Source organism: Alosa alosa, chromosome 7 (genome assembly GCF_017589495.1).
Source record: "Alosa alosa isolate M-15738 ecotype Scorff River chromosome 7, AALO_Geno_1.1, whole genome shotgun sequence".
NCBI lineage: Eukaryota > Metazoa > Chordata > Actinopteri > Clupeiformes > Clupeidae > Alosa > Alosa alosa.
In genome coordinates this window covers 5932552-5957304 of record NC_063195.1, presented here as the reverse complement: position 1 = coordinate 5957304, position 24753 = coordinate 5932552, and the positions used below count along the sequence as shown (strand labels likewise).

At 42.7% G+C, this 24753-nt stretch overlaps 2 protein-coding genes across 9 annotated transcripts in view; one reads left to right on the top strand and one right to left on the bottom strand.

Moving 5' to 3' along the window:
- LOC125297260 (zinc finger protein 91-like) overlaps positions 1–9339 on the bottom strand; it is a 30598-nt gene extending 21259 nt beyond the window's left edge. For 3 of the 7 annotated variants that reach the window (XM_048247506.1, XM_048247514.1, XM_048247513.1), the window contains exons 1-2: positions 9280–9339; positions 5795–6130 (exon numbers count right to left, since the gene is read on the bottom strand). In XM_048247506.1, the coding sequence (XP_048103463.1) occupies positions 5795–6130; positions 9280–9295 (352 nt within the window). In that variant the 5' untranslated portion in view covers positions 9296–9339. The other 4 variants (XM_048247510.1, XM_048247512.1, XM_048247507.1 and 1 more) reach the window with 3 other exon arrangements.
- A 9025-nt stretch (positions 9340–18364) lies between these two features.
- LOC125297399 (oocyte zinc finger protein XlCOF6-like) lies at positions 18365–24535 on the top strand. 2 transcript variants are annotated; one of them, XM_048247761.1, is made up of 3 exons: positions 18365–18578; positions 18775–19081; positions 24031–24535. In XM_048247761.1, the coding sequence occupies exons 2-3, from the start codon at positions 18820–18822 to the stop codon at positions 24519–24521; spliced, it is 753 nt and encodes a 250-aa protein (XP_048103718.1). In that variant the 5' UTR covers positions 18365–18578; positions 18775–18819; the 3' UTR covers positions 24522–24535. The 2 variants fall into 2 exon arrangements, with proteins under 2 accessions (XP_048103718.1, XP_048103720.1); XM_048247763.1 differs by lacking the exon at positions 24031–24535 and adding an exon at positions 21645–21694.
- The last annotated feature ends 218 nt before the right edge of the window (positions 24536–24753 follow it).

Here is a 24753-nt window from a genome sequence, read left to right as displayed (position 1 = left end):
AAGTTCATTAAGACTGTCCACAAGAGACACAGTAAAACATAACACACACACAAACAAATGGCCAATTAGTGCAATATTAAGTGCGAAACCAATTAAAATGTTGTTGCTTGAAGTGCATAACCTTTATAACAATAAAACAAAGATTAAATTTAATACTGCATTACATACTGCATTACATTCATTCACTACACTGTAGGAATTTATTCTGGGTCTTCGTCACTCTGGTGAGCGTTTTCATTCACATCAGATAGTGCATCACTATAAAATGCGCTCACTGCCTCAGATACACCTATTGCTTTCAGGAGTGCAACCACATCTTGCTTCTTTGCTTTCTTCACTGTGGTTTGGCTTTCAAGAATGGCAGGTTTCAGCCCACCGTTTGCCCCGTTTCAGCACACTGTGGAAGCAGTACTCCCCATTGTATGCCACCTTTATACCAACCTTGTTGGTACTCTAATACAGCATGCGTGCTTCACTGGTCTTGAAGCTTCTCTGCGCCTTCACGCACTCTTTTGTAGCTGACTTGTAATCAAAAGCCTTCCAGTCTGTGCCGTAAATGTACACATTACCAAACTGCTGCAGGAGGGCATGGTATTCTTGTGGCAGGAGAATTGTGTCGATCCTTCTGATTTTCTGCTCAATCCTGCCAAAAACTCTGTCTGCGGGGAGATAGCTGTGCCCCCTGACTGGAAATGTGTGCTCGATGCAAAGATTGGGGAAGGTTTGCCTTAGCTCCATGAGCATGGAGACCATGGTTATATTTTTGTTTTGTCCATAGCACGAGTCACTGAAGAGCCGAAGCCCCTTGGATCTGCGAATTTGACTGGCAAGGCGAACTGTGAAGCAGTCATTCAAAGCAGATGCAATCATGTTGCTGTCCTTGGGACTCTGATTTTCCTGCCACACATAGAGATGGACATCCTCTTTTGGCTGCTGACTATTCTCTCCATGGTGTCTTACAACACCAAACAGGTAGAGATACAGCTGACGAGAGTAGTAGGCCTGCCCTATTGGAGTTTTGGGAAGGATCAGATTCTGCATCATGTCAAAGCAGACAGACACAGAATCCTTTGCCATTCTGCCTAGTAGGTCATAGAAAACACGAGCTCTACGACGATGCAAGATGAATGATGCAGATTCTATCTGCCTCTCTGCTTCTGTCATATTCGGATCTGTGATTCTGAATTTGTATTTGGCACAATCAGAACATGCATCTGTTGCTGGGTGGCCGAAGCCAAGATTGAAATTTTTGGCAAAAACAGAAGGGAGTAGAGGGAGTAGCTTGTGTGTGCGTGGTTTAGAGCCTCAAAGAGCTCATGCATCTTGCGCATACTGAGGTCAGCTGGCAGATACCTGCGCCCAGGTGCTCCCCTCCGCCCATAGTGGCTGGCCCTGCACGTGAAGGTCTTGATGTGATTTATGATCAGTTGCCTTCTACTGTCGTTCCCCTCGATGTTTCTCGCACCACCTCTTCTCTCCGGACGAGCCTCTGCAGTCTCAGCATAATACCGGGCAACCCGGGAGGCCCGGTCTTTGCTGATTCCTGTGGTAAAGTGAAGGTAAATTAATGAATTAGATCGACTTCAATGTAAAACCAACATGCATACACATCATTACACACACTATACACATAGTCCAGTACAGAATCAACTTAAAACACTTCTCTTGATGTTCCAAGTAGCCTAGTTTTAGCCATGTAGTCTAGAGCATTGTCTCGCAACCTTTTTTGACACCCAATAATGTAGATTTCGCACTCCCACACATGCGCGCGCGCACACACACACACACACACTGCACCACTGCTCTGCTCTGCTCTGCTGACGACACGTGACACACACACACACACACATCCCAAACTTCCCCTGTGAGTGTGCACACTCCCCCCTGCCCCTTGATTCCTTCCCTGAACACCGCTTTACAGCCCCAGTCTCCTCCACTATCTCCATCAGACAAGCAGATAAACACACACACACACACACACACACACCTTCCTACTACATTTCATAAAGCGTCTGACCAGTAGCACCAGTAAGACATGAACACCCCTGGAGTTTACAAACAGTTAGCACCGCTTTGTCTAGAAATGGCTTTAGCCATCCACTACACAAATAAAGGGTTGTGTATCATCATCACTTTTCTCTGATAAGTAGCCAAGAAACAATCCTTCTAATAGTATGAAACATGACGCCCATCAGTGTAACTACAAAGGAAAATCACATACAAAACGGATTTCAACTATTCCAAACATGAAAACTGTACTCACCCAAAACTGACAGGAATGTGGCCTTGCAAACTGGCAATTTGTTGGGGTGCTCATCCCACAGCAGGCTGTATTTCACGGTGACATTCCTCCCCTTCTGTCGGTTTTCGTCGTTCTGATCCTGCCGTTTTACCTCAGATACGCTCATCAGGTGAAGAAGTGCCGCATCTTGTTCCACCTTATTAAGTTTGTCATGAAACTTCTGAAAATTCATGACAAGGTCATCGGGTGTCAATCTATCTGCTTGGCAAAAGCATTTAGCTGAGGTGTGTTTACATCCAATGGTGGGGATCCGTCCTCCACCAGAGTAGCGTATCTTCTTAGTTTATTGACGTTCGTGGTTGTCTTCGTTTAAACGCCGACGTCTTCCACCTGGCGCGGGCTTACCAGCTTCTTCGGACCCATCAAAAGTGTTTATCACAGTCAACACATCCATTTTTCCGACGTATTTAATTCACACTGACAATGTTTACCTCACGCCTCAGTGTGCCGCCATGACAGCTATTTTGGGACGCTCACTCTATTCTAAATTCTCTGACTGAACTCTTCTCTCTGCTTCTACCGAAGACTCTGATTGGCCGAGAGAATATGTCGCACTGGGACTCGAAACGAGTGTAGCGCCTGTCGCTGTTTGGAGTAAAACGACACCTTTCAGTACAATTTAAACAGGGATATGTAGCGATTTGGTTAGAAACATTTATGGAGCGGTGAGTAGGCTCGGTATACAACAGAATGACGTGACAAAGTCGTTTTTTTTTTATTTGGCGTTTATCGCGTTTTGGAAAATAGCTCTTCATATAAATATGAATAAATAGAATAAATATGACGAAGTAGCAAGAACAAGAAGCTGAGTTTAAATGATTATATGCATTTCTTTTTCATTCTTTTTTTTGGTCTGCTTGAATGTGCAGGTATTCTAAAATACTTTTATTGTGGTATAGTCATCTCCTAGGTGACGGGTTTGTTTTTCACTCGAGACTCCACTTGAATGAAATTGATTAAACGTTACTGATAATCCTCTTAAGAAAACTAGATGTACCGCAGAGCGGTACAAAATATGACCGCCGCCCAGTCCAGCATATTTTTTCCACAAAAAGAAATCACGCTGAAAGGCCTATATGATTCTAACTGTCTCACTAAAATGCATTATCCACACTCAATTCTCACTGGTATCTGCTAGACAACAAGTACCAAAACATGATTAGTTCATAGATTTCACATGTAAAATTCATTTTATACAACCCCACCTCCATCTTGCCTGTTCATAATTCTGAGAAATTCTTGATTGTTTGTGTTATGTTTATGTGTGTGTGGGTGTGTGTGTGGGTGTGTGTGTGGGTGTGTGTGTGTGCTTGTGTGTGTGCCTGCGTATGTGCCTGTGCATGCAAGCGTACATATGTCTACTGTGTGAGTATGTGTCATACGTATGATTACTGTGAATGTATGTGTGTGTGTATCTGTTTGTGCACATGTGAGCACATGAAATGGGAAATGGGTGAGACGCAAAATATTGTCCGGAAGCATAGTAGGCTAAATGCCCTCCGCTGGCTGCTGAAAATTGCAGTTTAAGAATAAACAGCAATGCTAATCCGAGGTAGGCTTACCTGTCTAGTTTTATTCCATAAATATATTGTTTTTATAGACAATAGTTAAATAGCAAAACATTTTGTATGCACTCGCTGTGATTGACTAGTAGGCCTAATGTGAATCGCGGACTATAAAGTAAAGGAGATTTGCACCAAATAAAGGCAGTGTTGTGGGTTGTGTTTTTACAACGTGTTGGCACAAAACTTAATTTCTGTCATAAACGAAGTAAGCTAAGCGTTTCTCCATTGTATATAAGTAGTATAAGTATACTCTTTTGATCCCGTGAGGGAAATTTGGTCTCTGCATTTATCCCAATCCGTGAATTAGTGAAACACACTCAGCACACAGTGAACACAGTGAGGTGAAGCACACACTAATCCCAGCACAGTGAGCTGCCTGCAACAACAGCGGCGCTCAGGGAGCAGTGAGGGGTTAGGTGCCTTGCTCAAGGGCACTTCAGCCGTGCCTACTGGTCGGGGTTCGAACCGGCATCCCTCCGGTTACAAGTCCGAAACGCTAACCAGTAGGCCACGGCTGCCCCAACGTGACGTTGTCAACTGTTAAAAAAAATTCTAGAGGAAACACTGTACTTGTGGCTTAGACCTTCTATTATTTCTAATATTCTCATGAACTTGAACTGTCAGCTTAGTTAGACAGGCTTATTTAGCCTATGACGTGAAACCTCTCTGAACTCCAAATATCAATTATAACTTACTAGATGACATCCGGTGCACCTACATTTCTGTTTGAACTCCTAATGTTTTAATTTGGGCAAAAAAGACAGTGTAGAGCCCTGATACTTGATCCTTCCTCATTAAGTCTCATTTCATTTTTTATTAGATTAATATCGTGTCTGAAAGGGAATTATGTCCGAAAGGGACATGATAATAAAACTAACCGAATATCTAAAAGGACTTACTTTCCAGCTGGTAATCATGCTGCTCATCTAAAAGGACTCTTTCCAGCTGGTAATCATGCTGCTCATCTAAAAGGACTTACTTTCCAGCTGGTAATCATGCTGCTCATCTAAAAGGACTCTTACTTTCCAGCTGGTAATCATGCTGCTCATCTAAAAGGACTCTTTCCAGCTGGTAATCATGCTGCTCATCTAAAAGGACTCTTTCCAGCTGGTAATCATGCTGCTCATCTTTCCAGCTGGTAATCATGCTGCTCATCTAAAAGGACTCTTACTTTCCAGCTGGTAATCATGCTGCTCATCTAAAAGGACTTACTTTCCAGCTGGTAATCATGCTGCTCATCTAAAAGGACTTACTTTCCAGCTGGTAATCGCTGCTCATCTAAAAGGACTTACTTTCCAGCTGGTAATCGTGCTGCTCATCTAAAAGGACTTACTTTCCAGCTGGTAATCGTGCTGCTCATCTAAAAGGACTTACTTTCCAGCTGGTAATCGTGCTGCTCATCTAAAAGGACTTACTTTCCAGCTGGTAATCATGCTGCTCATCTAAAAGGACTTACTTTCCAGCTGGTAATCATGCTGCTCATCTAAAAGGACTCTTTCCAGCTGGTAATCATGCTGCTCATCTAAAAGGACTCTTTCCAGCTGGTAATCATGCTGCTCATCTAAAAGGACTTACTTTCCAGCTGGTAATCATGCTGCTCATCTGGGACTCTTTCCATGGTAATCATGCTGCTCATCTAAAAGGACTTACTTTCCAGCTGGTAATCATGCTGCTCATCTAAAAGGACTCTTTCCAGCTGGTAATCGTAAAAAGGACTTACAATCATGCTGCTCATCTAAAAGGACTTACTTCCAGCTGGTAATCATGCTGCTCATCTAAAAGGACTTACTTTCCAGCTGGTAATCATCTGCTCATCTAAAAGGACTTACTTTCCAGCTGGTAATCATGCTGCTCATCTAAAAGGACTAATCATGCTGCTCATCTAAAAGGACTTACTTTCCAGCTGATAATATCTGAAAGGACTTACTTTTCAGCTGGTAATCGTGCTGCTCGTCCTCCTCAATCTCCACTTCAATCTCCGCTGGTGTCTGTAGTGTTTCATCGTTAGAGTCTGTATCGTCTCTTTCAATTTTACAGTGACGTTCTGCAAAGGGCTTTTCTTCTTCTTCATCTTTGACCTGACATGATATCATATGACCATATTCCTCCTCTTTTATGTCTTCTTCTTTCAAGATCAATCTCAGGTCAACCTGGTGCATTTCAGTCTCGTTACAGCCAGAGATCAGCGGCTTTTCCTCCATTTCATCCATGGTCCCACTGGAGGATCCAAAGATCCAAGGTTCTCTCTTTCCTGTAATCAATGCTGCACAAACAAATAGAATGTTGTAGGCAATGATGTCAAAAGCAACATTACTGTTACATGAAAAAGAGGAGGATCCAAAGATCCAAGGTTCTCTCTGTCCTATAACAAATACTGCACAAACACAGTCATAGCAGAGAATGTCTAATAAGGGTAGAACTTCCACTCTCGAAAAAACTTTCGGTTTCTGAACTGAAACTCTCTTATACACACCCATTGAACCAGCAAAGTAAATGCAAAAATAGACTTTTGTGTAATTATTCCTAGTTTGTGTAGTCATTCTATATCAGAACACTTGACATACAATCCAAATAGTCTACAAGAAACCTCAGAGTGCTACTTTTCATTTGAGACCATGACTATGCTTCTAAACCAAGGGGTTTATAATGATGCAGTAAGCATTTTTTTGTCAGTATGCATTTTGGATAACTAAAATGCTAAAAAAAGTCCTAGTCTATAGGGCATTTTATAAAACGCATTAGCATACCTTGGCAAATAATGGTCTAAAGAACTCATATTTTCATTCTATATTGATCTACTTTTGCACACAGCTTCACAAGACCTGGTGCTAGGGCTCAGTTGTGTTTCTAATGGATATCAAGAGACCTAGAGGGCTGAAATGTGCAGAGATGCTTAATCCAGCAGAAAGACAAAACTGTATTCTAGCCTCTGTAACTCTGTGTCATTACATCACAGTTATTCTGATTGTTTCCTGCTGAAACTTCTGTCTCAGCTTTCCAAATAAAGTCAATGCAACAGTTTTGAACAAATTCGTGCAGCGTACTAATGATGCTAACCGTAGCAATTTAGCAGTAGTCTTGCACGATTGTGAATGTTTGGATTACATGTGCATGCTGTGGAGGGATGCGCCTGTTGAGAGGGAGAGGGAGAGAGAGAGAGTGCGCAAGGGGCAAGGACTCAGTGAGGGTCTGTGCTGAGGTAGGCCTACTTCTATCGCCTAGGCTACTCTGGTCGAGTTGCACATAGCTACAATGCAAGATATATTTAGCCTATTATTTATGGACAACGTAAGGTGGGAGGTGTGTGTTGCTTTTAATTATCGAATGCTCTATCTAACATATTTTTTATTGATATCGATTACATGTCTATTGCGATATATATCGCTATCGTTTTATCGCCCAGCCCTAGTGGGAACAGTGTCCTCCAGTGGTGTAGTCTACATGATACGCAGGACTATGCAGTATGCCCACTTGAAAAGCATCACCATCTCAGTATACCCACTTAAATTAGGCAAAGATACATATTAACATCTGGGGTTGATCACAGTATACCCACTACAGCTAACAAGACTACATCACAGTATACCAACTACAGTTAACTAGACCAGTGAATTTCAACCTTTTTTGTGCCACAGCACACTTTTGACACTTAAAATGTCCCACGGCACACTAACATCCTGTGTGAAGAAAAAATAAACATACCATAGCCTAAAATTTCAAATAATACACAGATATGGCCTTATTATGGCTTCTATGCAAGACCTGCTCAATAAAACAAGCACCCTCTGTTTCATTTGTAGGTGACTATATCTAATTTAATTGTTGTTATGAACTGGATGTGTGATGATTCTGTGAATACTAGATATGGGGCCCCCGTTGTACAATGCCTGCATACCACAAATATTGCAATCATACAATCAATGAGAGCATGTGGTTATAAATTATTTGATGCAACAGTTGCTTTTCTGGACAAGTGAGTGACATTTGGGTAATTTTCTGCGGCACACCTGATGATATCACGGCACACTAGTGTGCCCCGGCACAGTGGTTGAAAAACACTGAACTAGACTACACCACTGGTGTCCTCTGAAGCAGGCGCTGTGCAATTTCAGGAAAAACTTGAAATTGGTAGTAAGAAGTTCGAACCAAGTGGTTAACAAAATGTAGCCTACAAAAATAGAACGGACAGAAAATGAAATGAGCACTATTCTATAATACTAATAAAATGGGTCGATAGACTACTTACTTACACATATTATTCTTTATGGGATCCCACCTGTCCTTGAAAGCTTTTACTATACTTTATTCCACTGCTTGGTTGAATTTCCCATTATCCTACGTAATTTAGAACGACCATTAACCGTATGTTATCTGCACACCTATGAAGTAGATCCATTTTTTTGGCCGTATCACACTTGTATATTAATTCGCCGAACTCGTTGTGAAGTTTAAATGAACTGTCACATGAACTGATCAGAGCTGTAAAATGCAGACGTTCATAACATTGCAACATTGTAGCATATGACGGAGGTGGCTTTTAGCTACTACGAGGTTTAAACCTCCGCTTCGCGTCGGGGCCGTTTTACAACCTCGACCGTGCATAAACTTCTGTGAACAGACCACCGTGTCGTTCATTATCCCTTACGTAATAGCCTAGGTTACTTATGTTTCATAATGTGCTATTTAACATGCTTACGTTCCGTAAATAATAGATACCTTAAGACATTTACTTTCATTTTTAATTGAAGTGTAACTCCGAAAAATAACTATTTATCAGCTAGATAACAACTTCAAAACTTTTACCACCCTGCCCAGTTAGCATTGCTGTAACGTTAGAGGCCATTCAGTGTCTAAACGCCACCAATTAACAATCTCAATTAGAAATTAGAAGTTGTTAACTACCGTAAATAGACCCTAGGTGGTTTTGCGAGTTAAACTTTAAGTCGTAAATAGACCCTATGTTGTAATGTGAGTTATACTTTAAGTCATTTTCTGCTCAAATACCTAGTTTCGAACTACTCAAATGTCCAAAACTTCACACCTCTGCAACTAGCTTCACCTTAGCAGGCGATGGCCGTCCGTCGTAGTCGTGGTCCAAAGCAACACTAGCAGAAACAGCAACACTAATATTCGTGCCCACAAGCAAGCCCTCGTGTTTCAGTTGACTCCAATCTAAAAATACAGGCCACCACCTCTTTTTTAACTGTTTTAACAACCATCAGTTGTTTTCAACAGGTCGCTGCTACGAAAATGTAGGCTATAATCCGATATTTTAGACAGCGGCCATTCCAATCTCTTGGCTTGCATCCACTATCTCCGACGGTCCACATCACGGGGAAATGTGTGAAAGCTAATAGGGCTGTTTTTGCTTGTTGTTGGCACACAAAGAATGACCACAAAACCACTGCCTACCTCTCGTCTGCGCCATTTTCAAATCACAAGTGATGACCCGGAACCGGAAGTTGAGATACACCTGACCTGGTTGGTGTGTAACACATACAAGGTAAAAGTTTTTAGGACTTTTTTTTTATTTTGATCTATCTATAAATTGCAGGAACGTCTGTCTGTTTGTCTGTTTGTTATCCGCATATCTCTCGAACCTGGTGACCAGATGAGAATGGGTAAAATTCGGGACAGGACATAACTGGGGGGCAGCAACATCCAATCAAATCACTCCTCATGGCAGAGCGTGAATTTCAAAACTCTTGCTTTTTAGCTAGGCCTACATATTCATCTGGTCCCGGAACACCAGCCTGAGCCTCCATTTCAAGAATGAATGAATGAATAAATGATGAATGAAAAAAATAGTAATGCGTGTTTTCAAAATTCACGCCTTGCGCCTATGTAGGGCCTACGTAACCCACTGCAGCTGTCTACGTTCTTTTACTGTCTATGGTTGCAATGTGCAGCCGACGGGAGCGGACTGTAGGACGACTCAATCACCATGAACAGTTTTTTATGTTCTATCAGACTTAAACCAGAGACTTTCTAATGAGACATGCCACTCAGAAAATCCTCCATAGAAATGCATGGGGTTAGTTTGTAACGCCAATATGGCAGTTGTCTACATACATCCCACCCCTTCCGTGGCAAAAACGTCAACATGTGTATACATTGAGCCAATCATGTGGTGTGTTGTGAATACACTGAGCCAATCATGTGTTGTGATCTCGCCGCTAGAGCAAGATTGGTGTAGTGAAGCCTTGCGCATGCACATTTCTGCCGAAATAGATGCCCCGATAAGTGTCCGAAAAGCGTTGCAATATGGCCGCCGAGTGAAGGAACTTGCCTAAAAGGACGTTGCTTTAACTACTCGAGAGTCTGCTCTTGAGACTTTGCTCTAATTTTCGGGACAATTAGGGCAGGATTCGGGATTCGAGACAACTGCTTGGATTTCGTGACTGTCCCGAAACCCGCTGGGGTGAGTACAAAACAGGCACTAAACTTGTTAGACGTGATGTTGTCACACAGCTACTAGAATGCTGTGAGGAGGATCTGAGGAAAGACCTCACCCATGCGGCGGACAAGAGCCTTGCCGCCATGAAAGCACTCGCCGTCCATGCAGAGAATACCATGGTAGCTCAGGTGGCTCTCTCTAATATGCGACAGGGGGATGGGGAGCCCATCCAATCATTCCATGCCCGCTTGAAGGGACAGGCGGACACATGTAAATATGACATGAAGTGCACTAAGACGGGGTGCGATCAGGTCAATGACTTCACGGGAGAGATACTACGCGATGTGATTGGCCGTGGGATAGCAGATCAAGAAATACAGCTACTGTTTATTCGCTTGGAAAATCGCCATGTTTCATGTTGTGTGACCGTAGACATTTTTATCAACTACTCGTGCAACTGTATTTATGTCGGGAAAACGTTGATGTTTTTGATTACTTCTATGTCTGGCTACGTCTGAGCCCGCTAGCATAGCAACATGCTAACACAGTCGTGCCGCGCACCAGAGCGTTTGAGTGCACGTACCGACACGGGAGAGCGTCCGTCCAACCACACAGCCATACATCAATCTCACTCTCACCATCGAATGCTAAGATTACAGGGCCCTGAGTCTGAGAAACTTGCCATGTTTAAACCTTTATACAATAAGCTATTTTTTCTGCTTTGTTTATTCCAGGTCCATCATAGGGAAGTTTGTCCAGGTCCGTCACAGTGAAGCTGGTTCAGGTCCATCATAAGGAAGCTGGTCCAGGTCAATCACAGGGAAGTTGGTTCAGGTCCATCATCAGGAAGTTGGTCCAGGTCCATCATCAGGAAGTTGACCCAGGTCCATCACAGTGAAGCTGGTCCAGGTCAATCGCAGGGATTTTGGTCCAGGCTCATCATAAGAAAGTTGGTCCAGGTCCATCACAGGGAAGCTGGCCCAGGTCCATCATAAGAAATAGCACTCTGCAGTCTGCACACACTCTGCTCTGGTCTGGACCCAAATGAATGGTCAATAGCCTTGTGCAATGGCAGCAACGTCTGCTACACAAGCGATACATCACTGTTTCAATTTAATTTTCTCCTCATTAATCTGTTTATACTATAATTTAAGGGGGTGGGACATGGAACAGCAGTTTAAGAAAGATAAGATTAGTAGGGGATTGACTTTTGCCATGTTAAGCTATGGAGACTGATGGAGTGTGGGTCGGTAAGAGTACTTATTTGGAAAAATATATTGAATTATATTTTAAGTGTCAAAAATATATATTTTTGTCATATTTGTCAATATATATTTTGTCAATATATATTTTTTGTATATATTATATTTTATATTATATTTTTAATTTTCTACAAGAGGCCAGACAACATCAGAGACTATGAAAACAGACTGCCCACCTGCACCAACACCACAATATTTCTAGATGGAAATTATCCATGTGGGCACTGAGCACAGGACAATTTCACACACAAATGTCACTCTTTAATCACCCTATAACAGGAAAAGAACTATGGGTTAAAGGAAAAACACGCAGGGCTCTGAAGACAAGAATGTGAACACAGAAGCAACATCAGAAACAATCATGATAAGAGTCCCCTGGCGGTTCATTTAAACAAATTTGGAGGTTCATAGGGATAGAACAAGTCAAAAACCACCGAAGAGGAGGGGACATAGACAGTCAGCTTTTAAAAAGAGAGGCTTTTTAGATCTACCACCAGGGAACTTTAGCCCCAAGAGGGCTTAATGAAGATTTTGTAATCAGACCTTTTCTGTAATATGAACTTGTAATATGGACTGTGAACAGAAAGTCTAATGAATGAACTTTATATTTTTTCAAATCTGCATTTGTATACACTAGAGATCTGTTTTGGTCTTATATAAAGTTCTACTAATGTTTCTTATAATGTTCTTATGCATTTGTTTGGCATTAGTCACGCCACAAGCTTTCCTGCCATACCTGTAAGGGTTAATGAGTCACTGAGCTGGCTCCCCGCTATACTGTAGGCCAGGTGATTTAGACCATGTGCAATGCCTGTGTTTGCAGTGAATCTGAGGAAGAACAATCAAGGTCATAACGTCTTGCCAAACTATGAGAAAATAAAATCAAGAAAAGAAAATACCGAGGAGTGTGTGGACTTTTTCCTAAACACTTTTGCTTGTTTTTGTCCTGTATCTGGGATTGTGCACAAAGTCCCTTTACAAGTTGTTAGAGAATGGAGTCATACACTTTTCTAAGAATCTCTGAATTTACCTGTATAGGTGTCACCAAGCCATATATAATTATTTTACAATCTCAGAGAATCATGTTTATTGGTTGCAAAAGAGTTTGGGGTAGATTGTGGAATGACAGTGGCAACATACTGTAGAATAGCATTCACAATTTATTGTAACATTGTAACATAATGTGTCACAAAAGAACAGTTAACATCGCTATAGAGTCAGGGACATCAGTATAACTTTACCCAATATAGCCTTTAACTTTTTCTTTTTGGGTAATCTTTGAACTATTGTACAGTTGAGTCACATTTCCTATTTGGAAACAGTGGCTGATCTTGCATACATTATTTGGGGACTTGCTGACTGCAGATTTAGAAACCGGTATACTGTGGTTTGTTTATGAGGCACTTTGAAGCTTGCCTAGCAATGTCCATCAATAGGGGGAAGTGAATGGACAGTGTAAGCCACATGGCAGTCCCATGTTTGAGGTGGGCTACACGCTTCACAATGACAGCAAAGAGTTGTTATCAGACATTCACTAAGACTTATTACCCAGCACCAATCTATCTAATAAAAACTTTTGGAAGTGCCATTAATGATATGTTATAACATATTATAAAATATACCCGACTGAGGACCGAATATTTTAAAACTAAATAAAGGAAAACAGAATATTAATCCTTCATTTAAATTTCCAGTATTATTGTTATGTGGTATATAGGAAGTGGAACCAAGTCAAGCAGCATGCGTGTCTTGCCGCAGAAAGCTGCGTTGTCTGATGGACAAAGCACATAACGATGACAACTCTTTGCTGTCATTGTGAAGCGTGTAGCCCACCTCACAATGATTCTGCCATTTTTATAGCTGTAACAGTAAGTGTTCACATTAATATAATGTTCCCCATACACAAAAAAATATTTGACAAATATTTTCACAATATATTTTGAAATATATGTACATATTCAAAATTGACAGAAAAAAAAAACAATTTTGACACTTAAAATATATTTCAATATATTTTTCCAAATAAGTGCCCTTAACGACCCACACTCAGTCAGTCTCTATAGCTTAACATGGTAAAAGTCAATCCCCTACTAAACATCTTTCTTAAACTGCTGTCCCACCCCCTTTAATTATAGTATAAACAGATTAATGAGAAAATTGAATTGAAACAGTGATGTATCGCTTGACCATCCATTTGGGTCCAGACCAAAGCAGAGTGTGTGCAGACTGGTATTTCTTATGATGGACCTGGGCCAGCTTCCCTGTGATGGACCTGGACCAAATTTTTTATGATGAGCCTGGACCAACATCCCTGCGATAGACCTGGACCAACTTCCCTGTGATGGACCTGGGTCAACTTCCTTATGATGGACCTGGACCAACTTCCCTGTGATGGACATGAAGCAACTTCTCTGTGATGGGCCTGGACCAGCTTCACTTTGATGGGCCTGGTCCAACTTCCTTATGATGGACCTTGACCAACTTCCCTGTGATGTACAGGGACAAACTTCCCTATAATGGGCCTGGAATAAACAAAGCAGACAAAAATATTTTGTAGCTTATTGTATAAAGGTTTAAACATGGCAAGTTTCTCAGAAATGTAGCAAAAAAGAAAAACAGTCTAACGACAACTGACAGATTTGTATTGCCTATTAGCAAGCTATAAAGTCGGTCCTGGACCAACATTGTAATGACGGTCCTGGACAAACATGACAATGTGGGTCCTGGACCAACATTGTAAAGACGGTCCAAGACCAACATGGCCGACCAACATTGAACGCGTCGGCTCCAGGACCATGTACACACAAAGCTACTGCTTTAGCCTATTACCAAGCTACATTAGTAGTCCAAAAGTGTGCTCCTTAGTAAGTGAATTAACATAACACCGGCTTGGCACTTCACATAGTTGCATGCTGCACCTACCTATTAGCAAGCTAATTTGGTAGCATAAATGTATGTTCCCTAGCCTAGCCTAGTACCATAATAACAGCGGCACCAAGATTGCTAAATGAGCTTCAAAGCTACTTCAACTACTGTATCCCTTCGAAATAAGTTATTTAAAAGATGCATAGCCACTGAATTACCTATTAGGAAGCTAATGTGCTACAGTAAATGTATGGTCCCTAGCCTGGCAGCTAACATTAGACAAACATGGAACCAAGTCAACTAAAACGAAAATAAAAAAAATCTAAGGTGCATATATTCAGATTCCACTCGGAATTACTTTATTTTACAACTATTTTACACACAAATATGCAAGGACCTACCTTTATTTAGATACAAGTTGGTGATCCACTGGTTGTTTCTGGAGGGAAATTTCAAAATGGCAATGGGAGAAGCAGAAGACTCACATTGATGACACAAGGCTGTGATTGGTTAAAGAGTTGTTGGTCCAGGACCGTCTTTAGAATGTTGGTCCAGGAACAACTCTTACTTGAACAAATTACGGTCACCGGGAATATGGATTCTTGGGGCTGCGGTCGTCAGGTTCGCTGGCAACAGTGACGATGCTTGGAGATTGGAGACACACCAGATCGCGTATGTGACGGACAACTAACTTTCTAAAGTTACCAGCCAATCAGAATTTCCAATAGCCAATTTTTTTTTTGCCTTCATGATTTCATTTTATAAGTTTCTTAGAATAAAAATGTATCATCAACAATGACAAGCCAGCTAGAACCTGCCACTCATTTTCTCTCCCTCTCATGCGCAAACTATCATCTTTATGTAACATGCTGTTGGTTCATGTTGACGTTGTAAACTTTATCTAACAAGAGTGAAAAACAGTTTGCAGTAAAGCTACTATTTATTGGCTAAATGTTGGTCCCTCCTCTGTCTATTGGTGCCCTACTCACAGTGTGTGATGTGTGTGGTGGTAGCGGCAGCACTGATCACTGATCAGGCAGCTTTTTTAAACTGAAACTTTTCGCCTACAAGCTCCTCACATTCCTCTCCATCTTCAGCTAACTCCATAGACAATAAAATAAACAATTTTGCGGTTTCAGTTACATGACATCAGCCCCCCACAAAGGAAATAGGAAGGCTAAACACAATGCGTTAACACAATTAATTGTGTTAATATTTTATAATGTGTTATGTATTTCAAAATGAATCGCTGCGATTAATGCGTTAATTTTGACAGCACTACTTTTATTTTACTTTACTGGCTAACTCCCTCCTCTTTGTCTATGCTCCCTGCTCTGTGTAGGTGTGTGTGTGTGTGTAGGTGTGTAGGTGTGTGTGTGTGTGTAGGTGTGTAGGTGTGTGTGTAGGTGTGTGTGTGTAGGTGTGTGTGTGTGTGTGTAGGTGTGTGTGTGTGTGTGTAGGTGTGTAGGTGTGTGTGTGTAGGTGTGTAGGTGTGTGTGTGTGTGTGTAGGTGTGTGTGTAGGTGTGTAGGTGTGTGTGTGTGTGTGTGTAGGTGTGTGTGTGTGTGTGTGTGTGTAGGTGTGTGTGTGTGTGTGTAGGTGTGTGTGTGTGTGTGTGTAGGTGTGTGTGTGTGTGTGTGTGTGTGTCTATGCTCCCTGGTCTGGCTCCATTCATTCTTCTTCTACTTATGTTTACTAGTAGACGCTCCGTTCATTTCCAGGGTCTCTCGCGCTGGTTTCACTGCAAACTGCACGCAGCCAATGGACGTATGAAACGTCATCACGTAGCGTCATCACGTAGCACGTAGCTTGAAACAACAGCGGCGCTCGGGGAGCAGTGAGGTGTCCGGTGCCTTGCTCAAGGGCACTTCAGCCATGCCTACTGGTCGGGGTTCGAACCGGCAACCCGACAAGTCCGAAGCGCTAACCAGTAGGCCACAGCTGCCCCCAAGACGACTTTCATCACCCCATGGAGGCGCTACTTCATGTTGGGCTGCGGAGGACCTAATCGTGGCTGTCGACTGTTGTCTGTGTGTTCTGTAGCTGTTCTGTAGCTGTTCTGTGTGTTCTGTAGCTGTTCTGTGTGTTCTGTAGCGGTTCTGTGTGTTCTGTAGCTGTTCTGTAGCTGTTCTGTGTGTTCTGTAGCTGTTCAGTGTTTTCTGGTATTTGTGTGTTCTGTGACTTTTCTGTAGCTGTTCTGTGTGTTCTGTTGCGGTTCTGTGTGTTCTGTAGCTGTTCTGTAGCTGTTCTGTGTGTTCTGTAGCTGTTCAGTGTTTTCTGGTATTTGTGTGTTCTGTGACTTTTCTGTAGCTGTTCTGTGTGTTCTGTTGAAACTCCTTGGCGACAGAGCACTTGACGACACACCCAACCCCTGCCTCAGGAACCTCAAAGAAAAGACCCTGCGTTATCGGATGAGGAACAGGGCCGCGGATGCCATGTCACGCAGGCCGGTCGCCACCTCACGCCCATCGCTCATGGCTCTCCCAGACGACAATGCCGCCACGGTGGCCCACCTCTCATACACGCTGATATCCTGTCTCTCCTACGCGCGGGCCGAGCCTGTTGCGCCTGTTGTGCCGCCACGGTGGCCCACCTCTCATACACGCTGATATCCTGTCTCTCCTACGGGCCGAGTCTGTTGCGCCTGTTGTGGCGTCATGGCTGCCTGACCCCATGAGTGGCCCCATAACGCCCCTGTTGGAGACAGAGCCTGCTCCGCCGCCAGTACTGGCGTTGGCGGCCCTCTCCCCTGCGCGGGACGCTGACGACTTCTATTACACCAGCAGTGCCAGGTCAGGTGTACGTTGAGCCGGGACATCCTCCGTGCACCGCTGTGGCTTCACCCCCGTCGGAGCCCAGCGTGTCCCCGGCGACAGGCCTGCACCTGGCCAGTGTGCCAACATCCTGTCTCTCTTACGCCGGAGGACGACGACATTGAGGAGGGCGACCTGACATGGTGCGCTGCGGGCCTTGAATCATTACGGTCGGTGTCATGGGACCGCGTCCGGGAGGCCACCAGCAGCGACGTCGACATGCGTATTCTAGAGGAGATTGCGGTGGGCGGCTTCCCCGAGTCGAGGATCGGGATGCAATTTGTGGCTTCCACCAGTACCGCGAGGACATTACCTCAGCTGACACAGGATGGCCAGTGTGCCTGCCTGGCACAGGGACTATTCTATGGGTTGACATTACTGTGGGTCCTGTGGGCGTTGTGTTGTACACCTTGGTTATGTGTTTATAGTGCATGCAGCCTCTCGTTTGACTATGTTTCTCTTTCAGCCTTTCTTTTAGTGTATTCGCCTTGAACCAGGGGGATAGGGAATATTGCACTACGGTCCTTTAATGCTGTTGCACATAGCAAAACAGGAAGTTGATAACACTTTGCAATGTAAACATACTGGTACTTTCAGCTGCTCGTGACATATTTGATTATTGTCATTTCGCTGCTATTTTCCATTAAAGCAAGTGAACAAATGGAATGTTGTTCTTATCTAGATACACAGAATAATGCCTTTCAATCTTGATTAAGTTTTCTGTAATTATTTCAAATTAGAAGTCTCTGTTCCCAGCTCTCCACTATTTTAAGCAAAAGGTTATGCTAGCAAACCATAATGAAACAGTGCTCCACCACATCTGTGGATTAAACCACACAGTCAACTCAATGTAAGTAAGATAAATAAAGATGTTAATTGTTTTCATCAAAATGCCTAACTTTCCCTGGCTATGTATATTTTTGCTTAATGAAATATGTCTATATAAAACTGATGGGTTTTCTTTTGCAGGCACACCATGTGACAGATTTAAGCAACATGTTTTGAAGCATAAACTAATGTTGTGGTGTAATGTGGGAGCATATCAGTGAGAACAGTTAATTGATGCACATGTTATAAGGATCTTGTGCAAATAAAGTTGTCCGTTCACGTAGGCTAGCCTATATTCCTGCAGTGAAACTCCATTGCAAGCGGTGGCAGTAATGCATAGCCCAAGAGTATGTTTTGCTAACCACGAGGAATTCCATTCACCAAGAAAGTTATCTCTACGACGGTGTTCTCCACGGGAGTTTGAGCAACGTTGGTTCAAGAATAGAAACGTTTGCGAGGATAAACACTTGTTCACGTTTTGTGCGACCTAAATAGCAGGTTAACTAACGTATGCAGAGCTTAATTGGGTTACTTGAGCCTACTTGAGGTAGGTTACGTGTTTAGACACATTTCTTGATCCTATGACGTTAACTTACAGATTGTAGGCTACAGTCGAACAGCCCTAGTTAAGTGATGGATAAGCCATGTGTATAGCCAAATAATCGTTCAACTTCTTTCTGTTTTCTTCAAAGAAGAGAAACGACCTTGAAATGCATTTTGTTGTTTTTGTGTTTGATTTATAGGCTATAGAAAACATTGGATGGGATCATCGGTGCGTTGTTGGGAACATGGACCACGGACCACGGACGCAGCAGGTTGACCTGCCTAACGTGGTGGTGGTGGTGAAAGAAGAATATATAAAAGAGGAGGAATATGACCTTAAGATTGCATGTCAAGGTGAAGACGAAAAGCCCTTTGCAGAGCTTGACTGTAAAACTGAGACAGACTTCGCAGGGTCCAACGTTACTTATCCTACTGAAACATGGACAAAGACGGAGATCGAAGTGGAAATCGAAGAAGAGGACGAAGAGCACAATTATCTGCCGGAAAGTAAGTCATGTCAATTCACCCTAGAAAACACACACACACACCTTCAATTTTCCATAATATCTACAGACTTTTTCTGTTTGCGCTGATGTGGTTATTAAAAAAAAGGGCTTGTAGTGGACAACTCACTGTACAGTAGGCTAATTCACAGCCGAATCCTGGTTATTCCCTTACAAAAATAACTGCAGTTATACAGTGCAGTGCAGTAATATTTTCATGTCTAAATGAAATGTCGTGGCATTTTGGCTCCAAAGCAGCTGGGAGGGGGTGGTCCTTGTACTTTGTTTTTTTTTTTTTTTAATATTGGCATGCTTTTTAGAACAGTGACAGGCTATAATTGCCCTTCGCTGGCTGTTGCTATCACATCATCACAGTTAAACAATAGTCAGCTGTACTAATCCGAGGTACCTGTCTATTTTTATTCCATAAATATGTTGTTTTTATGAATGCGCTCCAAGAGCTTCCATTAACTGCCATAGGCTACTGTAGTGCGGTATGTCTGTCAACAATAGGCCTATTGCAAAAACCACGGTTCGGGTGCGGAGAGACTTGTAACATCTCTCTGAGGACAGTGGGGTGAACAGTCCGTGGTTGGGGTAAGAACAGTCTGATGATTCTGTGCACTTTAAGCAAGCATCGTTTGCCCTTGCTAGCCTTGATGTAAGGGAGTGAGGAACCAGTGCGTTGGGCAGGGTGAGGTTCACCAGGATCTGAGGAGACGGGTGGACCTTCTCTAGTCTGAAGAGGAGCAGCAGCGGTACTGTTCATGTAGAAAGCCCCTTGTGTTGATGTTTATGTTATAAATATGACATAAACATCAACACAAGCATTTACAAAGCATGATTATTGCAGTACTTGATCAGGATTATTCATGTTTTTCTTTCACCTTTTTCATTTACATTATTAGTAATTATTACTTACATTATTATTAGAAATTGAAATGAAACAGATAGATAGATACTTTATTGATCCCCAGGGGAAATTCAAGGTCTCAGCAGCATACAGACAACACAAACACATTCTTTAACAGCAGAAAGAGTAATTAAAGTATATAATATAAAAACACAACTAAGCAATAAGGACAGTAGAAGATAAAGAATATGCTAAATATACTAAAATACAAATTATACTAACTAACACTTAATCTAAATCAATTCTAAAAACAGTATCCACATAGTGGTGATTAATCAATCAGAGGCGCTTGCAATGACTGAGGCAGGGACTGAGCCTGTGATTCTCTGTGCATAGTAAGGTATGGCTCTAAGGTGCTCTGTGTGAATGAGTGTCATGGTGGTAGTGCAATGGTGATAGTGGTCATGGTGCAAATGAGTAAGTCCAACAGTGCAACAATGCAGAAATAAAGTAAAGTCTATATATCTATATATTTAAGAAAATGTATAAGTGTGGCCACAGTTCGGCTGTGGCATGGAGGGGGGAGGGTTATGCATATGTGCTAATGTGCTAATATAGCACGCAAACAGTGAGGCATAAAGACAGTGGTAAAAGTGGCTAGTGGACAGATAGTACCAAACATGGAGGGGGTGATGAGGCAGACAGACTATGCAGAGAAGTCTATCTCTCCTCTTCCCTTAAGTGAGGCATTGAACAGTTCAATGGCCCTGGGGACAAATGACTTTCTCAGTCTGTCAGTTGTGCAAGGCAGTGAGCGAAGTCTCCAGCTGATCAGGCTCTTATGCAATAGTGCTGTGGAGTGGGTGACACTCATTGTCCAAGATGTTGATCAGTTTGTTCAGGGTCCTTTTGTCAGATAGTGAAGTGATGCACTCCAGTTCAGCTCCCACTACAGAGCCAGCTTTCCTTACCAGCCTGTCAATTCACCCCACATCCTTCTTCCTTGTGCTTCCTCCCCAACATACTACTGCATAGAAGAGGACACTGGCAACAACAGACTGGTAGAACATCCTGAGGAGCTTACTGCACACATTGAAGGACCGCAGCCTCCTCAGGAAGTACAGCCTGCTCTGCCCTTTCTTGTAGAGTGCATCAGTGTTGGCTGACCAGTCCAGTTTATTGTCCAGGTGGAGACCCAGATACTTGTAGGTGCTAACCACCTCCACATTGACCCCATCAATGTGGACTGGTAGCAGAGTGGGCTTAGACCTGCGGAAATCTACCACCATCTCCTTGGTCTTTGAAGTGTTAAGTTGAAGATGATTGAGTTTGCACCATTGCACAAAGTCCTCCACCAGGCTCCTGTACTCCTCCTGCCCCTTCCTGATACACCCCACAATTGCAGTATCATCAGAAAACTTCTACATGTGGCATGACTCGGTGTTGTAGCAGAAGTCAGATGTGTACAGGGTGAACAGGACTAGAGAGAGCACAGTTCCCTGTGGCTCGGGTGCTGCAGATCACAGTGTCAGAGAGACAGTTCTTCAGTCTGACTAACTGTAGTCGCCGTCAGGTAATCTGTAATCCAGGTTACCAGGTGAGCGCCCACACCCATCTGCAAGAGCTTGTCTCCCAATCTGAGGGGCTGGATGGTGTTAAAAGCACTTGAGAAATCAAAGAACATGATTCTCACAGCACTTTTCCCCTTGTCCAGGTGGGAATGTGTCCTGTGTAGAAGATAAGTGATGGCATCGTCCACGCCCACTTTCTCCTGGTATGCAAACTGTAACGGGTCTAGTGCATGGCGTACCTGGGGTCTGAGCATGCCTAAGACCAATCTCTCCATTGTCTTCATCACATGTGATGTAAGAGCGACAGGTCTGTAGTCATTAAGCTCACTAGGGTGTGGCTTCTTAGGGACAGGGGTAAGACATGATGTCTTCCACAGGGTTGGAACTTGTCCAAGGCGTAGGCTCAATTGTAGGGGAAACACTGGTGTTGCTATTGTCAGGGTGGGACAGGGCAGAGTGAAGTGCCGTAGAGATGGTACCCTCTGTGCTTCTGTTCTGACGGTAGGCGAATTGGAAGGGGTCCAGTGAGGGTGGTAAGCAGGTCTTGAGATGGGCCAGGACCAGCCTCTCAAAGCATTAGCTGCTCAGTGCCTCACACTAGTGATGGGCAAATGAAGCTTTGGTGAACCACTAAACCACAGCAGTGTGAAGCTAGCAACACTAATGAAAAAATCCAATATTGCTGCCACATGTAGATTTTTCAACATAAGTCCTTACCCAGACCAGTATATGTAACCAAAAATATTGGTTTGCTAAGGACTTTTATGTTGAAAAATGTATGTGTGGCGGCCATCTTTTTTCAGCTAGTGTCGCTAGGTTTACACTCCTGTGGTTCAGTGGTTCACCAAAGCTTTATTTGCCCATCACTACCGCACACACATCGGTGGTGGAGAGTGTGTGGAGCTGGTGATCTGCAGAAACCACAGCCTTGATGGCCACCTCCTTGTTGTCCCTATCAAAGCGGCCAAGTGGTTCAGCTTATCAGGCAAGGAGGTGTCGTGACGGGGGGGTGGAGTCAGTAGTTTTGTAATCTGTGATGGCCTAGATGCCTTGCCACATGCGTCCGGGGTCCGAGTTGTTATTGGAGTGATCCGTAATCCTGAATTCCACCGCCATGGCCGTCGCTGCACCTTGTGTTGGCTGTGATGCCCCTTTAAAAATTAGAGGTTTACAGGCCACTAAAAGCGACTGACGAAAAGGAGTGCGTCATTGACCGCAGTTACATGCAGGGAGTAACCCGGTTTTCAACAGCAATATTCGTTTTGCGCGCGAGTTGTGTAAACTCATTCTGATGGCATGGCGCAAACCGAATATCGCTGCTACATTTAAAGCCCGAATATTCCCTGCATGTATAACTGTGGTCATTGTGTACGGTGAATTGAATGGACACATTTAGATCGAGCATGGCAAGTCATTGCAATAGCCTATAATAATAGGCCTACCATTTCGTTGCTGCATTAAGCATAGTTATGTTCTTAATGAAAATTTAAAAATACTAAAATTAAAAAGTAAATTGCATTGTGAGGCTGTCAAATGATTATTGCAAAATCACATAAAAATCCCCCAGGGTATTTGGAACATCTCTTTAAATTGTGCTCAAATACATTTCTATGGAAGATGCTAGCATGGCGAGCTGGTTTAGCCAAAAGATCCTTAAGATCATGAAGGATAGTATGTAAGACATTGAGCCATGAGATGTGCAGTTTGAAGCCCTTAAAAGATGTGCACTGTTAATTTACTCACTGTTATTTTTATTTAATTCATCTTGAGATGTTTTAAGTTTAAATTTCAGCTCAGGGAAGCACTTAAAGCACCAACACTTCATTAAGTTACTTTTCTTGTAGAATTGTAAATCATAAGTCATAGGACAACCTATATAGGACAGTAATTAAGGGAAAAAAGTGAACCTGCTGCGGTGTTAAATGCAATGTGGTTGAAAATTTGGGTGCACCTAACTTTTGTGCTGGTGCACCTAAGAAAAAAAGTTAACCGCACCAGTGCAAAAAGTTAGTCTGGAGCCCTGCAGTAATACATTAGAAACATCCTCTTCCATGGTCAGTTTGTTTAAACCAGCCAGGCCCCTTATCTGTTGCAATGCTCAACAAATACATCAATACTAACAATTATACTTTGTCGTCTTTATTAATAAATACTAACAATTGTACTTTGTCTTCTTTATTACTATAGGGCAATTCCATGGAAAATTAAATTTTGTGTAACTTCCATAATGCCAATAAAATGTGATGGTATGGTATGATGTAAATGATTACATGAAATTTGAGCAATTGCTATTTTTGGCTGAACATGAGAAAAAATGCACAAAAAATGAATTATCATTCTCATCACACAAATGCCAAGGCATTTCACTGGCGTTATGGATGTGACAAAAAGTCAATTTTCTGTGGAATTGCCCTATAGCAGTTAAAGTAATCAAAATATGTGATGTTATTTGATCACATCTTGAAAATTAAGTGGAAATGGTAACTCTTCCAGAATATCTGTGTCATTCTAAGTCTCTAACTCTTCCAGGTGTATCAGACCACTCGTATGCAATTCAAGAGAAAATCCGTGGACAAAGTGATGAACTCAACCTGCAACTCGAAGGAACGCTGCACCACTGCTCAGTCTGCAGGAAGAGTTTCACGACCCTCACTAAACTTGAGAAACACCAGCGAACACACTCTGTAAGCATGAATGAAAAGAAGTTGTCATGCAGCAAAGCCCGCAAGAGGAGTTTCACAGCTCTGACTGAACTCAAGAAAGACCAGAAAACACACTCTGTTAGGGTGAATGAAAATGATTTGTCACAGAACAGAAAGCCACATAAATGTGCTCATTGTGAAAAAGCATTTACAAGAGCCACAGTACTGAAGCAACACATGCTTGAACACGTTGGAGAGAAGCCTCATAAATGTATTCTATGCGGGAAAGGTTTTTCACGAATATCACAACTTGAATTTCATATACAAACTGAAGAAAAGCCTCTAAAATGTATCCACTGTAGAAAAAACTTTTATTAAAAGTTGGGACCTGAATCACCATATGCTTAGTCACACTAAACCTCATAAATGTGTCAAATGTGGGAAAGGGTTTTCAGAAATCTCAAATCTCAAAACCCATATGCGTTCACACACTGGGGAGAAGCCTTATAAATGCGGTCAGTGTGGTCAAGGTTTTTCACTTAGGTCAGCTCTGGTATCCCATAGGATGACACACCCTGGAGAGATGCCTCATAAATGTGCCCAGTGTGGG